This window comes from Diorhabda carinulata, chromosome 2 (assembly GCF_026250575.1).
Source record: "Diorhabda carinulata isolate Delta chromosome 2, icDioCari1.1, whole genome shotgun sequence".
NCBI lineage: Eukaryota > Metazoa > Arthropoda > Insecta > Coleoptera > Chrysomelidae > Diorhabda > Diorhabda carinulata.
The window spans coordinates 6,000,619-6,018,994 of record NC_079461.1 but is presented as its reverse complement, the minus strand read 5'-3'; the positions used below and the strand labels follow the sequence as shown (position 1 = coordinate 6,018,994).

Genomic DNA, 18,376 nt, shown 5'->3' with positions numbered 1-18,376 from the left:
AAACCTACAAATCATTATTCTGATTAACTCAAAAGTATACATATTAAAAAACAGTGAATCGAACCAGAAAGGAGTGTGAGTTTTAATCAGAACGCAATTCAATATGTTTAATAAACAACACTCAGTCTATCAGTGACCTTCAGCAAGCAATATGGAGAAACCCAGTGAGTTTTTATTCTTATCTTAGACTAAACTACCTAAAGTCTAAAAACAGTTTGATTGTTTAATGAACAAAAAGAACATTCTGTTTCTATGTATATAATTTTTTTTATAATGAAGAAGATATATCAAATCATCTGGGTTTAAATACTTAGTATTATTAGTAGTACAAGATTTATGTAAATATTTTATACATATTAGAGAGATTCGTTGGAAAATTTTTAGGTAAGATAAGGGAGACTTTTTATAGGAGAAAGGTGTGTTGGAGTTGTCCCTGATATATAGGAGTTGCTCCTCTGCAAGGCTGAGGTTGTGGTGGTTGCGTGGGGTTATATTGTCCTAGCTGATAGAAGGAAAAGCGATCGACTGTTGACCAGAAGAGAACGAAAAGAGAGCTTTATATAAGTGAAAACGGCTCTTCTCGGCTTGGGGATATATTTTTTTGTTTATTTTTAAAACCTGCAACACCGACGATTTATACATATTTATAATCAAGGTTATATGCTACATACAAACTGAAATTTGTTTATAAAAAAGTTACAACTGATACAGTGATGGCTTGTATTAGAGAAACTAGAAATGAATAAAGATGAATGTCTAATTCTTAACCAACTCCTAAAGAAACAAGTTTTACAGAATTACAGAGATTTCAAGGCACAAAAAACTATTGATATGAAGAGTAAATTTCAACAAAAATGACAAAAATATAAAAATAGAACATAAGCTGTTTTTAAAGCACTTAGCCACATGTCCTATTACGGAACCATTCGAGAGAGAGAGACAATTCGGGAGACAATTTGTAGACAAAAGCTTGTAAAAACTAAAAAACAAACATAAAAATTACTAAATAAAGATACAAATACAATAAAATTTCTATATAGAAGAAAACCACAAAAAGTAACAAAATTAAACCAGTATGCTGCATGTTTGGAATTGAATATTATTATAATAGAAGTCGTTGACAGAGTAGAAGACACTTTATAGTAAATATGCCCTCAAATTATTGCAGAACGCAGGAAAAGATGATTTCGATTGGCAAGTGATTGTACATTTTTTGCATTGTAAAATATTGAGCCCTTAACTATTTCTGAACGTGAAGTAGATAGTAAAGGTCGTGCTCCGCGTTCCTTAGAGGATAGCCGTGCAACGACCTTTCTGAACTTGGAGAAGCGTGCTTACGAATTAGGCAAACGGGTTCAAAGATGAATAAGGAAGAAAGAGTTAGAATTTTAAATCTTTTCTTTCAATCCATCGTCTGTATATCTATTTGTATGAGCTATAATACGTTTTCCTAGTACTTAATGCTTCCAAATAGCTAATATTCGTCGACAAATCGAGGATGTTTACGGTGAAAACATAATAAGTGCTGAAATGACGCGGAAATGAATTAAAGTCTCTCATTATGCCACTCGAACATTCAAGATGAAATGGACTATTCGATGTGCCTAGTATAGTGAAATATAGCCTTTCAAGAATAAATTATTTTAATAAAATATTAACTTTTTTGTTTCTTTCATAGGGGTACTTACTTTAGAGTTTTTTTGGGATTTTTCTAAGTAAGTGGCGTTACAGAATATCGATTGAAATGTTACAAAATATGATTATGGTTTTCGATCCACACTGCAACGGAATGGTGGATCATGCACAACAATTTAACCATCCGCTAAAATTTTAAATTATTTATTGTCAATATGTATGATTTTTAAAAAAATCAGAATCTAAAGAGAAATATTTGTTTCTTAAAGTTATCGATAATTTATGAATAAAAAATTTTATAAAAGAATGTTGCTGAATGAATATCGATTGTTTGAAATTTATAATTTGTTTGATAATCATCTCAACGCCAAACGCATGTTCGATTCAACTATTTCAGGTTCATTTTATAAAGCTTGCATGGGTTATGAACGTTTCAACTTAATTGTCTCAGATTTGATGATAAAAAGACTAGAGAAGAAAGAAAACAATATGATCCTTTTGCACATATACATAAATTATGAGAAATATTCATTGACACGTCCTATCTTACCATAGACGAGCAGTTTCTGGGATTTCGTGACAGGTGTACATTTAAAATGTATATGGCTAACAAGCCCTCTTAGTATGATATCAAAATTGTATTGCTACATGATTCCTCATCAAAATACCTAGTTGACGGCTGTCAATATTTAGACAAAGGAACAGAAACGGATGGTACTACCAATAGCAAATTAATTTGTCAAGGAACTGACAAAATCTCTTTACGACAGCAATAGAAATGTCACGATGGACAATTGATTCATTTCAGTGGGACTTGCCGATGAACTTTTAAAAGAGCCATATAAACTAACAATCTTAGGTACAATAAGAAAAAATAAGGAGATACCTCCAGAGTTATTAGAAATGAAAGGCAGGAATAATAAATCTTCAAAGTTTTGTTTTGACTACAGTAAAACTTTGGTCTGTACATACCAAGAAAAAATAAATGTGTATTATTGCTTTTAACATTGTATCAAGAGGCGGAAATTACAGAAGATAATGGTCAACCAATGATAACTGTTAATTACGAGGATAAATTGAAAAATTCTTAGCCTACTATAAAACCAAAGAAAAAATTAAAGAGAAAAAACGCGGAAAGCTATCCAAAGGTGTTTTGTTTTTGCAGAACAACGCCCCTGCACACAAATCTCATGTTGCCATGAAAAAATTCGTGATTTAGGGTTTGAATTACTAGAACACCCCCCTTATTCACCAGATTTGGTTCCGTCCGACCATCATCTCTTTCCTCAACTGAAAAAAAAAATTTAAAAGGTCGTAAATTTTCTTCGAACGAGGAGATAATAAAAGCTGGTTTGCAATTAAGAGGAGATTATGATGAGTAATAAAATATGTTGACATTGAAATTTTGTTTGGTTCTATAGTAGGCTAAGAATTTTTCAATATATCCTCGTACATATAGCACAACTACTATAGTATTCTAGGTTAAAATGAATTGCTTAATGGATGCGTCCATTATATTTCTGTTACTATACTATACTAATCTATCAGTCGAACAAGACTTGGCTGCAATAAATTCTCACATACTAGTTATAAAAACCAAACCTTGAAAACAAAGCAATGGAGAATCCGTGATTAAAAGCATTTTAGAAGTTTTCTCCCTGAAATAATTTTATCTTTTCTACCGTGGCATTATCAGGATGTAAACAAGACCTTACTGAAGAAGCTATAATAACTGGTTTAAACTTGTCACTGCTTCTCTCAAGACAACTACAAATTTTCATTCATACATTTTGGTTAGGTTCTGTGAAATGCGGTCCAGGTTATGCCAGTCCTTTGGATGCAATGAAATACGGATCAAAAGAAAAACTTCTGTATGTAGTTTGTATTAATCCTAACGAAGGAGATGATAAAACGGACCTCTTAGCCACGGTTGATGTAGATCCAGAATCGTCGACTTATTGTCAAGTAAGTAAGTAAACTGGGGTGGAATACAAGATTTCCTCTATTTTCTTTTAGATAATTCACCGTTTAAGGACTGGTAATAAAGGTGACGAATTACACCATTCCGGATGGAATATCTGTTCTAGTTGCCACAACTGCCACGGGCTGGTACGAGATAAACTGATCCTACCAGCAATAGGATCAGACCGAATATATGTAGTGGATGTTGGAAAAAATCCAAGAAAGCCTGAATTTTACAAGGTAACACATAAAAGTAGTAAAGAAATTTTGAAGAAATATTTGTAATTTAGGCAGATATTGGGTAATATAGGTTTGTAGTGAATAAGCTCATTTAATATAAAGTGTGTCCTTTATATTATGTTAAGTTGCTCGAGCACAACCAGATCGATTCGGATAGTCTAATACATTTTCAAATCTATTATAATTATTGTTTCTCGTGGACTTCGCAAAGATTTTTATTTACGAAATCTGTACCAAAAATTAATGGAAACATTATGCAGAACTGTCATAACCTAATTTTACTTTTGCATAATCAATTCATGTTGAACAAAAATTCGCTTGAAAAATTCACTTCTCCGTATCTTTCGAAATAACTTTTTAAAGAGAGCCATTACATTTTCTAATTATTTGCTTAGGATTCCGCATTACCCCCGAGATTTGCCACACCCAAAATCCAATTCCAAAATCTCCTGAGGGAATTAGCAGACGCAGAAAATGGAGGATGACATTCAATGCTTTAACAACTGAGATATCGTCTTTAGACATTCTATCACTGAAAGCGTGTCTGCTTCGGAAAGAACACTCTTAATTAGACGGGAGATCTGAATGGTACTGTGGACAGAATACGGAGTCAATATCATCAAAGCACTCGGAGGAAAATTGAAACCTAGTCCCCTTCAACACTACTTTATACGGATGAAATATACATCGTATACTGGCCAGATCCGAATCTTCTCTTCGGATACTGGCCACAGCCAACTATGATTTAACCTATAACTTCCTATAATCATAAGGCAACTGTGTACAGCTGAATGGAATGGCCATAGCTGCCAGAGATCTTTGTTTTCTATTTTATACGCTCCTAGGTGTAGAGCTCTGGAAATCCATAGTGTCTGATTTGGATAGAGGTGTCGTCTTCTGCCCAACAGAATCTGTACGCTGCATTATCTAGTCTAGCGTCATTAGGTGTCTAATGGCTGTTTGGCTATTGGACAAGATGATGATCTTTTTGCAATAGTTCCAATCTAGATTGAATTGGACACATGAACATACGCGGAATCATTCCATTAGAAACTTCTTAACCTAAGCTAATATCAGTCTCGAATAAAGCGAATAATCAGTATTCCTTATCTAAAAAAAAAGTTGTTAAAGCCACTTTATGAATTTTATGTAGGTCATCGAAGGAAAAGAATTACGAAAATACAATTGTAGTACTCCCCACACAGCACATTGTTTACCAAATGGAGAGATAATGATTTCGGTTTTGGGTGACAATGTAGGTAACTCCAAATCAGATTTCATCGTTATAGATGCAGAAACTTTTAAAGTGAAAGGTAAATTACTCTTTATCCTCAATAGCTTTATGATAAGGTCATTTGTTGGGTCTCCTTTAATTTCGGATAAATAGTCGAACCTGGATAAGCGAAAATTCAATATTATACTCGCTCGAAGAGTACTCTCATCGAAAAAGGTTACTCAAAATCATTATATCATATATTTTCAAATATGCTTTTCAATTTCAGAAATATTATAAAAAGAAATAGGGATCACAATAATCAAAAAAACTGTTGGCTATAATCGCCATCAATTGCCACAAAGTCTCAAAAGTTGGATTGTTTCATAGCAATTTGTCCAATTCTTTATTAGAACTTTCAGCATCATTCCTTCAAAAACATCGGTATCTTGGCATTCGGAGACCGATATAAACTCTACGTGTAGATTTCATATCTAGAAGGACGTTAGTGGTTGATTATTCTGTGGTAAAATTGTTTGAAAGAATTATGTCCTGAAATAGTGCAGTTTCCCAGTTGTATATAGAGGACAATTTTTCTTGTTTGATTTCTTTAACACTCCCTTTAAAATTATTCTAGTCATCCGCTTCATTTCACTCCATAACAGACCCTTAGATCTGGAAGAAAAATAAAGCAGTTTTGTCCGCAATGTAAACATCATTTGAATGATAATTTGATAAAAGATTCGGTAAATCTTCAGTCTCCGTGATCTACTGATTTGCTCTCCCCAGATGCTTCTTACAAAAATATCTTTTAACACCTTCGAGATCACTATTACTAAAATAAAAAATTTTGTATTCCTTATTCCAAATTGAACATTTTTTTAACAATCTTCAAGCTATCTAGAGTCTGGTTAAACTATTCTACGACACATTTATCGAAGTGTACTTGTTATTAGCGATTCAAGTTTTTTTAACAGTACAAGTTAAATATTAGTATTTCAACTACAGATAATTGTTAAAATAAATTTATAATCAAGGTCCATTTGAGGTAGTTTTTGAGGTTATAGTCAATTTGATTCAGGTTTAGCATAAAATAAGTAACTATGGGTCAGTCGCGTATGGCCTAGATAGAGACGCGTTGTCTATACGAGTTTTCGGTAGCACTGACCATGGTCAGTCAGTGACTACTATTTACAGCTTCCATAGCGACGAGGTCTGTCTGTTCGTTTCCTTTTATTCCAGTATTTGAGAAGATGCAACAAAATTTTATTGAATGTATTGCAGTTGCTGTTTGATTTTGAAAAGTTTCGATTGAGATAAGGGAATCTGTGAGTTTGAGGTAACTAGGTTCGTCTGACGAAGAAGAAATGTGTGTAGCTCGATATATTTCATATAATTCAGCAGTGAAAGTGGAAAAGTGGATGGGGTTGGAGGAGCTCTGAGCATACATCTGGAGGTTGGTGTAATGATAGCCATATCCGTACCACGTTGAGATTTCGATGCGTCCGTGTAAGTATGTACAAAGTTTTGTATTCATCGAGTATTTTACTAAAGAATCTTTTGGTGTGATGTTTGTCGAGGTAAGCTGGGTAATGAATTTGATGCTTTTTATTGTCCATGGTGGAGTCTGAGAAAATTCGATAAAAAGGCATTCAAGAAGGAAGAAATTTAATTCGCTTAGATATGATCTAATTCTAGCATAGAAAGGTTTGGGAATTTCTTGGAGAAGCAATTTTGGATGGTAGGATTGGATTTTACTTTGGCTGCATACGTAAAGCTCAGAAATATTCTTCTCTTTTTTAAGAATGGTTTACCTGATTCGCAGTATAGACTTTCCACTGGTGTTTATTAAACCTTTGCTATTCATTATTGCATAGAAAATGGATTCCGGCAAGTTGCTTTCGAATGAGTTTACAATTTTATCACTCAATAAAATCACTTCAATAACGTCAAATATACTTTCTCCAATGAAATCAATACATAAGTTGAGAAACAAACGCATAAGTATGCTGTAGATTTAGTACTGTAATTCAATTCAACTTTTGAGAGTTCCAAAAATATTATTGCATTGAATAAGTGTCTCTTCTCTCACTCATAGTGGTTTATGGATCTGAACAGTCCCAAACTATATTTGAGTTTTCTTATCTAATTTTCGCTTACTCTGATCCGACTACGAATATTTAGTGTTTTAAAAGTAATAAAATTCATCAAAAAACTCAATTTGTTTCTTTAGATTTAAACACTAAAATGTACATAATCTTCAAAGAATACTTGGACGCAGCAATGTCGTTAAAACAAGTTTTCGTATTATTTTCTTTAGGAACTTGGATGAATGGCAAGCAATCGCCGTATTTTAATTACGATTTTTGGTATCAACCTTATTTCGACGTGATGGTGTCGTCAGAATGGGGGGCTCCTAAATTATTTAAGCGAGGTTTTGATTTTTCTGATACCGCACCTGATCGTTATGGGCGTAGTATCAACTTCTTTTCGTGGACAAAGAAGGAACTAATACAAAGTATTAATTTGGGAGAAGAAGGTATTGCTCCGTTGGAAATTAGGTTTTTACATAACCCAAAAGAACCTCAGGGATATGTCGGGTGTGCTATTGACGCTAATATTTATAGGTGAGTATTATTATTGAGAGATTTTTCTTTTTATTTCTATTACTGTATATTTAGATTTTACCAAAAAGAAGATGGTACTTGGGCAGCACATAAAGTTGTAGATGTTCCTGCGAAAAAAGTTACAGGATGGGTTGCTCCTTATATACAAGGTATATCACTTTTCCTCATTTTGTTAAATAATAAGCACCTTAAAATTGTTACAGGTCTGATTTCTGATATTCTAATATCATTGGATGACAAATATTTATACTTCAATAACTGGCTACATGGAGATGTCAGACAATACGACATAACTGATAGAGCTCATCCTAAACTCACAGGTAGATGTTATATTTAGTAAATCCTATAATTTCCGTATACTTTTCTATATATAATAATATTGAATCAACCACAACACACCACAACCAAAAGATCTTTAAAAGCAGATGTCGTCTATCTCTTTTTCAAAAGGAAACACATTTCGCTGAGTTTCTTGGTGTTCTTCATTCAAGATTTCTTGGAGTTCTTTAATGTGATCCTCGTTTACCTCCAATTTCAGATCTCCCGCAGTTTCATCGTTACTTTTGGGGTATAACTCGAATCACCTTCGTCACCTCGAACGAGGGATGAACACAGCTTCCGCCAGGCAGAAACCAACTTCATTTATTCATTTTCTTGATATCTTTCTTGGCTAAGATTGTGCCTACTGTGGACCTTTTGATGCCTAGTAGTCTAGTAACATCAATAATATTCTGTCCACTCTGTATTTCAGTATAATCTCTTGGTTGGTTTTATAGTGAGCGTAATTCTTGACTCTCCACTCGTCTTAGATCCCATAATATGTATTGTCAGATTTTCAGGTTTTTCTGAGAAGCCCTTAGAGAAGCACAGAAGGCAAAGTGTCTTCACAGAGGTTAGAAGCTGAAATCGTGAGGTAGAGTGGAAATAAAAGTAGAAAATACAAGCAGGAATATTCGATTCATTTACAAAAATATGAACAATAAGTGCCTAAGTAAAATTTACTAAAACTCTAGCACAAAATAAAATAAAATAATTAATTTATTCAGTCCGAATCTGAATCACTTTTTTGGAGACACATTGCCACAGAATTTAATTTATTTGTTAAATCTGTAAACACGGTAGAGTTGCATGAATAATTGCTATTTGAGTCTAAGCTTTTTCTCCCTCCAACATCGTGATTTTAGGACATGATTGTTAAGATTTACTTGGGAAAACCTTCTTTTGGCATAAACGCAGTAATGCGGTAACGTTCAACTTCTAGCGACTCAATTCGATTTCATTTTACAGCGTTGCCTATCTCAATACTTTTTTTTTAATTTCTAGAGTAAATTTTAAACTCTTTTTAAGGTCAATTATTCTTGGGTGGTAAAATTCTTTCCGATTCGACTATAAAAGTAATCGAAGATAAAGAACTTGAAAGACAGCCAGATCCAGTTTATGTTAAAGGTAAAAGATTCGAAGGAGGTCCTCAAATGATACAACTTTCTTTAGACGGTAAAAGATTGTATGTGACTTCTAGCCTCTTATCACCTTGGGATAGACAATTTTATCCAGATTTAGTTAAGAAGGGAACAATAATGCTAAAAATTGATATAGACACTGAGAATGGGGGTATGAAATTAGATGAAAACTTCTTAGTTGATTTTGGAGAAGGGCCTGATGGACCTTTATTAGCTCATGAGATCAGGTTTGTATCAAATCTATGTATTAGAATACAAAGCATAGTGAATAAATTCCTTATTTGAACTTGAATCATTTAGATAACAGAAAATATTAATAGAAATGAATTAAGGACATTATACTCTAAAAACTTTTAAAGCTATTGATAATGTGCAAATTACCAATTGTAGCTAAATGTAATATTCAAAATGATCTCGTAGAAACAAACAAATCAAAATAAGAATCACCAAACTTTCCCTTGAGTAAAATTTGAATGGCAAACAAAACCTTATTACGTATGAGATATTGAATCAGTAACTTTCTCTCGAATTATGGAAGAAATTAAGAGTTTCAAACCCAAAAAGTGCAGTTCATTGAAAGTACTTTTTATCAAATTCATTTGGACATTGGCAAAGACAATCAGACAAATTTTTTTCAAATTTTTTGTAAGTTTTTCTCAAGTATTTCATTTTATAATATTTTGTTGTCAGTTCAATTTCTAACAGAATTTTTCCCAACTAGTGAATTAATACTTTAAATATTATTCTGACTGTACTTCTTACATCATTTACATCACTTGGATAATCAAAAATTTTAGACAAAATGGTTGTATACATTTTAAAATAACATATAAGTACAACTATTGATTTTAGAAAATAGAAAGTATCCAAAAACTCTCTTACAAAACACGAATTACAGATACTAGATGCGATTTTATGTCGATGTAACCTAATTTAAAATCTTCCAAATTTCCTAGCTAGCGTCTTTTAAAGAAGATGGTGTTAAAAAGCGTTCGAAACGAATCCTTGAAAAACTTTTCCTATAAAGTGCAAACTTGTATCACCCGGTAGCGATTTTTACTATTTACTATCAGACCGATCGTCCACTCGATTGATTGGCTTCTAGCTGAGGAATTAATGGCGGCTCCAATAAGAGAAGCGTGCGAAACAGTGGTCTGTTCAAATTTTCGAACAATGTTATTGACTATTGGGATATATAAAGTTTTATGAAGGAACTAAAATTTATAGACATTAATAATGGAATTACAAAAAGAGACGAGGGTCAAACTTTTCAATACAGGAACTTTATTTACTATGAACCTGCATTTTTTGTTGCTATCACAAACCATCAATGAGTGAAGGGCATTGAATGGATTTGGTTAGTTTTTTGACTCTTTGATTTCTCTGTGATAACACTGTTTTTTAGACAAAACAAAACGTGGCAAGATTAGAATGTATAAAATTTGTAGATATGGAAGGAATTGTTCGATATAGATAAATTAGGTTAGATCAATATTAAATCGCACTCAATCTTAAAAAAATTCTCACTTAATATGAAATTAATTTAACAGGTACCCCGGTGGAGACTGTACATCCGATATTTGGTTGGCTGAGGACTGACGAAGCTTTTCAAACATTTACACATAATTATTTATATGAAAAAATGTGTAATAGCTAACAAATTTTATTCTATTATACTCCTCACAATATGAATCAATTTAGTTACATATCATACCATCTATTTTAATTCGGAAATAAATATAAATAAACAAGTTTCATATATTCCATACCTTTATTAAATCCAAGTATCTTCATATTGCATGTATTACACATCTATTTACATATTTGAAACAAAACTTTCCATAGTTTTGCATTCGGGTAGAATACAATATTATTCAAGTGGAATAATTCGCGAAAAAATTGCAATAAGGATGAATTAACAGTTAAAAATTGTAAAACTTTCTAAACTAACCCAATATTTTTATACAAACTTCTCATTCTAGTAAATTTTCATTTTCAATTACAAGTGGAGATGGCGTTACATCATAACGGCGCGTAAAATACCATTTATCAAAGGTACCGAATCTTTTCTAGAGACATTTTATGATAACTTAGCATTTATAGTGGCGGATAGCAGCTATCATAGGCTATAAAAGACGATAACGTCTGAATTGGTTGGGTTCAATGGTATATATATCAATGGTAATAAAAGTATAATTGGTTGCCTATGATTAATATATATAAAGTATATAGACATGGTAATTTTATACTGCTGAATATATATGATTTTATATTGCAAAGTTGTACCAATTTTAGAAATAATCTCTGGTGGAAGGAGTAGGTTACGAAAAATTGAAAAGAAATCGAGTTTTATTGAAGGATATAATATCACTTTGGGTATGATGTGCACCAATGTATAAGCAACACACAATACTTCTAGCAGTTCAACATATTGCCTATATCTTAGACATGAAACTTTTTACTTTGCATACTATCTAAGAACTATCAAACTATAATCGACCGCAATTATATGTCATAGCTCAATCCAATTTAATTAAAAGTAGTTTGAATTATTATTAAATTAAATACTGGTTTATTAGGAAAATATTACTAAAATATAGATATAGACAATTGTTTTACGATTTAAAAGAATCGATGATTGTATCGATGCATAATCGATTGCTAGAAATTAACGATTAATGTTTGAGTTTTCGGTAATTTTCTTGTCAGTTGATAAAATGTATTGGTAAGGGAAGGATGTGTTGTACGTGTAGGATTTGATCAAATTTTGACTGACCTTTTCTGTGACCTCTTAAATTTAGTAAATAACTCTTTGTGACAGTTTATTTAATCAACTAGTGTTAGTGATCTCTTGTTGTTTTTGTTCACTCATTTATTTCATTATAAGTAAGTACAGACATTTTTTGTTATTGCCGATTTCCAGTCTATTGAGTAGTAGATATGTTTTTTGTAAATGTTGGTCAGTGTTGTCAAAATCAATAAAATCTGTACTGCAAGTTAAATATTTTACGAGACACTGTCAGCTGAGTTGACAAAATTTCTAATTCAAATTAAGTAGTTACGTAAAATCAAAAGAAAACCAGAATATTGATCCATGTAAAAATTTGAAGGTAGATTTGTTATTGATTCTCCTTTAATTATACTGGAACATGCTAATGTAAAATCAGCACGAATTACTCAAAAAGGTATTATAAGACTATTGAATACAAAAAATTTGATTCATAAACCTCATCTATATTTTTATTTAAATCTCATATACACAACAAGACGTTTCAGAAATAAGTTATATTCAAAACATATGTCAATGAAGATCTGCTTATTATTGAAAATAAATAAAAGGTTGTTGTTGTATATTTAGCCTGTTTTATATTACATTCTATTTTAGGATTAATGATTGATGTGTATCAACTTTTGTATAAATGGAATTTTTGTGTTCTATTAAATCTGTTTTGTCAACTTGTTGCAATAAAGTATCAAAAAGTTAAATCGGGAACATGGTGAATTTTATTGTTTTGGATTTAAGAATGAAGATAATGCTCTTTATAAATATAGAAATGATTGAAATATTCTAAAAATAGAAGCACAGCGAAAACCATCAAAGTACAATGTAAGAAAGTAGTTTGGGTGTTTGATGTGTATGTATAATAATCATTGTATGCGATTCCGTACTTTTAATAGTTATAATTGTCTATTTTGGATTTACTTTTGCCAAAATATCGTTTTTGCAAAATCAATTAATAGTTTTATCTTTTTATCTGACTTTTATTATCGGATGACTGGATTATATTCTTCGCTATATATTTTTATTCATTTAGGACCATGAAGGTTGGTTGGGCTTGACTTGTCTACGCCACTGGTATATAGTTATTCGCTTTGTTCCACCTCTGACTCAATTATTTATTATTTATATAACGACAATTTTGAACCTGTTGAAGCGTGCCTATAGTAACAGTCCAACTCGATTTCGAAGAGTCACATCTCATTATCAAAATGGATGGTGTTGAGTAATGCGTGGTGATTGAATACTTGCGTTAAAAAAAGTTCATTCAACGCGAACTCACAAAAATTTGATGAATAAATTAGGAGAATTTGTAGCATCCTTACCTTGTAATGCTACATCGAATTTTTAGCGAAAACGTAAAAAAATTTTGTTTATTTCTTGAAATTGGCATAAAAATCAAACCACAACAATCTTGACAATTAGACATAAAAATTGTTGTTTCTCGTGGAATTTTTTAGATTAATGGCAACCAAAATCAAGTGAGAGTTTTGCTAACAACGTTCTTCGAAGCATATTTGAAGCGATATTTTTTGATTTGTAGACTGCAGATGCATTTGTTACAGCTATAAGGGTAATATTAATACAAACAGGAATTTTTCTATGAAAAATTTTCCTAGATAGTGTTCGTCAGATTTTACATACTTTTGCCACCACTCCGGAAGCTTTCTGATGCCTTTTTCTTAAAAATCTCTCGGCTTTTCTCGCCACCATTCGCGCACGAATGATGATACTACCTCCGCATTTCGAATCGCATTCCGCCTAGTGCTTCTTTCAATGGACTAAATAAATGATTGTCGCATAGCGATTATAATAATATTTTTCCAACCTAATTGGTCACATTTTCCTCACATGTCCCAAAACACGGTAAATAACACCCTAGTCTCGTCTGTGGTGAAATTTCGGTGCAATAGATTATCTACTTCCTCTTCATACCGCTGTAGGAGACGAGTGCAAAGTTCCCAGCGTGTGAATTTATGCTCAAAATTCTTGGCACCCATCTGGTTGAAATTTTTCGGTAACCGAGGCTTTTATGAATTATTTACTCAATACTATTTACGCTGATGCCAAAATCAATCAGCTATATCGCGTACAGTACCGCGTCGGTCTTCCAAAATGTGTTTTTCTACAACCCTTACGTTCTCGCTTGTTCTGGCGCGCCGTGTATGTTGCAACTTTGCCACCACTTCTCGGCTTTTTCGGAAAGCGGAGAGGTACTAATCCCCTTATTGCTCGAAATCCGTGGATTTCACATTATCTTTGACCAAAAAACGAATAATGATGCGTTGCGCATCAGTACACTGGTACGTCCTGGGAGTCCTTTGAATATGGAAGGATCTTGTGTTATTTTTTACTTTCGCCGTATTTTTTGCTTCTTTCAGAATAAAACTACATAGTATAATAAATCTTTCTATATCTATTACTCCGAGTTTATTCGACTTGTAACTTAAACGAACAACTTAGTAGATAGTTTTCACTCGGTAATTCTAATTTGTTTACAGATGATAAAACAAACATTTTACGTAAGCAACAAATTTAGTAAAATGTTAACTAGTCGTTAACCATAAAGCTGCCAACCGAGACCGATTGCAGAAATGATGCAACTGACAAATCGCCAGAATAATATCGAAACACGAAGTACCGATAAACATAAATTATTTATCTTTTGTAAAAGAATGTATCGACAGTTAGTTTATATTATTGTATTAATTATATCACAAATGGAAAAATATTAATTTTCTACTTCGTTACTTCCTTAACAAGGAACTCAAAATATATTGTCTATAAAAGGAAACAAGTATATATGGGTGATTCCGTTCTAACTGTGATATTCAATGTCCTGTATTGTTTTTTTGTACTAGTCATTAATTAATAATCAATTAATAAAAATTTTGTGTTAATTGAATAATTCTTAAGATATTTAAACATTATTTTTATACAATATAACTTGCCACTTAAAGAAAACTTATACTACATCACTTGAATGTCAGTACCGTGTCATGTCCATTCCTAGAATTTACCGATAAATTATTAATTTTTTTTTGTCGTAACAAATGATTTAAACTAATTACCTTATAAATTCTAATGTTTATGATCAAACTGAGGAAAATTGATGCACTTGTTGTTTAATATCTTAAGTTACCATGTCAGTACCGTGGATAAATGAGTCAGTACCGTGGAACTCAAAATCCGACATTTGTGTCTTGCTCGTGATACTTTGAAGTTGTAGTAAATTCCTCTTAGAGTTTTATTTTTACAGTAAAATAGATGAATAATATGCATAAAAAAGTTAGAAAAGTTAAATTTTAAAATCTTGAAATTTTGAATACAAAAAATCACAGTTAGAACGGAATCACCCATATGTGTTGTGAATATAATAGTGAAAATCACGTTTTCAAAAAAGTCATACGGGATCATACCTGAAACCTCTTCAGACGTTTAAATGAGAAAAATTGCGAGAAAACATAGAAGACGATTAAAAGTTCTGTTTGAAATATCATATTTATGTTGAATTTATCTGAAATTGTTTAAAACATAAGGCCTCATGACCTCATGTGAAGTCGTGCCGTTTTCGCTTTCTAAGTACATTTAACTTAACTAGCTTGGAGTATTGCTCGCATAATTGGTGCTCGGTTCCCAAGAATACTATGAAGATTGTGGACTTATAGGCGATCCAGAGTTGACCAGAAACTTGGTCAGCTTAGAGCATAGAAGAAAAGCTTCCGAGCTGTCCAACATAATCCCTGCTAGAGCAGTATTTGCAAGAACTACTCGACATGTTGACCTGATTCATGAACACCAAATTCGCCTGCAGACGCCCATAACGCTAATGTTTCGGGACTGTGGAAGCCTGTGGAATCAGCTACCAAGAAACGTCTTTCCAGAGCACCACAACCTACAGAAGTTCAAGATCAATATCCACAGGCATCTCCACAAGGCTGGCACCACTCGATCTACTCGAGTATAATAAGATTAACCTTATTTTTTTATCTGGTATGTCCGATGGCTCGGGTAAAATCTATTTTTGTATGAAATGAAGTAGTCACAATCAAGAAGTAGTCTCGTTTCGTCTAATTCATAAATCCATTTAAAAAAGCTAAACCGAACGTTCATTTCTGGAGTCGTCACCTCATTTGGTCGACCACTCCGATGCTGGTCTTTGCAGGGCTTACAGCTTCGATGAAAATTTGCTACCCAATTTGGTTGGTCGAAGGCTTTTCAAATTATTACATAACGATGACAAATTTTTTACATCTTCACAAATCCACTGAAAACATTTACTATTGATGACTGTCACACAAATACTAAACAACATGGCGTCTTCATACTGTGTGCTGTATTCGCTCCGAGTGTGACTGCAGCGCCACAGCAAATATGAACTACGGGAGGCTGTTAGAGCATGTTTTATTACGTTTTTTAATAGTAAATAGAAAAATTTTGGAAAAAAGTATAATAAATAGTAATAAATTAGTCGTCAAAAAAAATGTGACAATTTAATACTTACTACAATTTTATAATTATCTTGAACAAGCCAAAAACACAAGTAAGTATAAAATATATAACAGAATGCAGTAAACGTATATAAGAACATGTTGCCACCTAAGTACATTTGATCACATGAACCTCAGAACGTTTCAGTAACTGAATTTGAAGTCGATTCACCATTAAAACGAATCATAGAGGCACAATTGACAAAAAATAATAAACATAAAGTAAAAAATGTCATCAATTTTCTGTTGACCCAAGTAGAATTGAATTTAGAAAAAGAATAATGTGCTACATGTGTCAATAATTTATCAATTTTTTGAGAAGAGTATTTTATTTATGAAAGTGGGTATGAACAAACCTTATTTGAAAAACTTGCAATTCTCGGAAGATGAAATAGTTAATTTGTCTTGTGAAACTGTTCGGCAATCTTCTTGTAACAATTGGTTTCAATCTAGACGCTTAAGAAGTTGTAACGTTTATAATATAAAAGTTTTATGCAGGAAACCAGTTGAAAGTATTCAGACATGCTAAATCATAGTAAAATTGACAGCAGCTCAACTGGAGCTTTAAAAATGGAAAATTATAACAAAGAAAAAGATTTACAATACTCCGAATTATTAGTTTTGATAACAATAAGGTTATGGTACTACTTACTTGAACCTTTTAACTGCAGCTATCCACTTACCTTTTCTGCTAGTATTTTCACAATTCACTACACAACACTGGTGATCCATTTTTATTTAATTTATTATAATTAAAACAAACAAAAAACTTTAACGTGTAGTTGTTTATAATTTCGGTTATAATAGCCTCTCGTAATGCTCAAAATGACCACTGCGAACGCTTCAGTCGATTTAATTTCCCCTACCATGACTACCCTCAGAGCCAATAGATTGTGTACTTTCTAATACAGTGATATTTTTCACTATAGCCATCTCTAGGTCAAGCGAGGTAATTCTGGAACCATCCTCGTAATAGTAATAGTAATCGAGACCAAGTGGTTAAAAAAGATTTAGAGGATTGGCTAAATTCAAAGAATATTAAATTCCATTACAGTTCTTTTGATTCAGATTTGGATTTGTGGAAAGTAATTCTACTTATATTGATGAGATTTTATATTAAAGGTCTGAAAAAGTTTAAACTCTTATACCTTTATAACCAGTACGATGTTCTTCATACTTTGTGGAAAAATTTTACCTTCAACTATTTAGATATAATAAGCAGGTTAATTAGGTGTGCATCCGATATATTCATTATATTTATACAAATGTTATTTCATACGAAAATACGCCTTTGGATTACGAATGCTACATTATTTTATTACTCTTTTATTAATATACTATAGCTAGTTACAAAAAAATATATTTCGGCGTTTTTAAATCCATTAAATGCAGTTGAAAAAAGAACTCATTGAGTCTCCTTGACTTGGAAATAGAATTCAATGCTTAACAATATTCCTACGTGGCCGTTCGTGATGTCGAAATACAAGTTGATCGTAGGATTACCTAATACAATAAGTGGTTTTAAAAAAAATTGCTTATGATTATTTCTGCGCTATTATATTCAATTTATTTTTTTAATTTATTATCATTTCGCAATATTATAATTTTTCATACTATTCGTACATAACACTAGATACGAGGGTGAATCAAATATAAACGAGACTTTTGGACCTGCGCGCGCAATAGTGATGGAAGAACGTTCCGCTGTTATTGGCTGTTAGGTTGGTTTGTCAGGAGTGGGGGAAGCACGTGACTCATCATCATAGACTCGCTCAGTGTCCATCGTTACGATGTCCGAGCAGGAGGTACCTCCCTCTATTGCGAAACGTATTGTTATAAAGTTTTTAGCTGCAGAAGGTGTAAAACTGGCCGAAATCTTGAGAAGATTGACTGCACAGTTCGGGGAAAAGACGCTGTCGCGAGCTAGAGTGTTTGCTTGGCATAAACAGTTCGTGGAGGGCCGTGAACGT

At 32.5% G+C, this 18,376-nt stretch overlaps 3 protein-coding genes across 5 annotated transcripts in view; 2 read left to right on the top strand and 1 right to left on the bottom strand.

Annotated features, from left to right (window-relative positions):
* LOC130903462 (cuticle protein 70, isoforms A and B-like) overlaps positions 1-11,277 on the bottom strand; it is a 50,819-nt gene extending 39,542 nt beyond the window's left edge. For all 3 annotated transcript variants that reach the window (XR_009060746.1, XR_009060745.1, XM_057815567.1), the window contains exon 1: positions 10,907-11,277. The gene's annotated coding sequence lies outside the window, so the exon portion shown is untranslated. The remainder of the gene's footprint in view (positions 1-10,906) is intronic.
* On the top strand, positions 2-10,903 carry LOC130903460 (methanethiol oxidase-like). The gene is made up of 9 exons (XM_057815564.1): positions 2-164; positions 3,434-3,600; positions 3,652-3,837; positions 4,991-5,150; positions 7,371-7,677; positions 7,732-7,826; positions 7,881-7,997; positions 9,025-9,364; positions 10,688-10,903. The coding sequence occupies exons 1-9, from the start codon at positions 152-154 to the stop codon at positions 10,734-10,736; spliced, it is 1,434 nt and encodes a 477-aa protein (XP_057671547.1). The 5' UTR covers positions 2-151; the 3' UTR covers positions 10,737-10,903.
* Positions 11,278-11,843: 566 nt separating the features above from the next.
* LOC130903479 (ADP-ribosylation factor-like protein 4A) overlaps positions 11,844-18,376 on the top strand; it is a 79,854-nt gene continuing 73,321 nt past the window's right edge. Inside the window, exon 1 of the mRNA XM_057815595.1 lies at positions 11,844-12,023. The gene's annotated coding sequence lies outside the window, so the exon portion shown is untranslated. The remainder of the gene's footprint in view (positions 12,024-18,376) is intronic.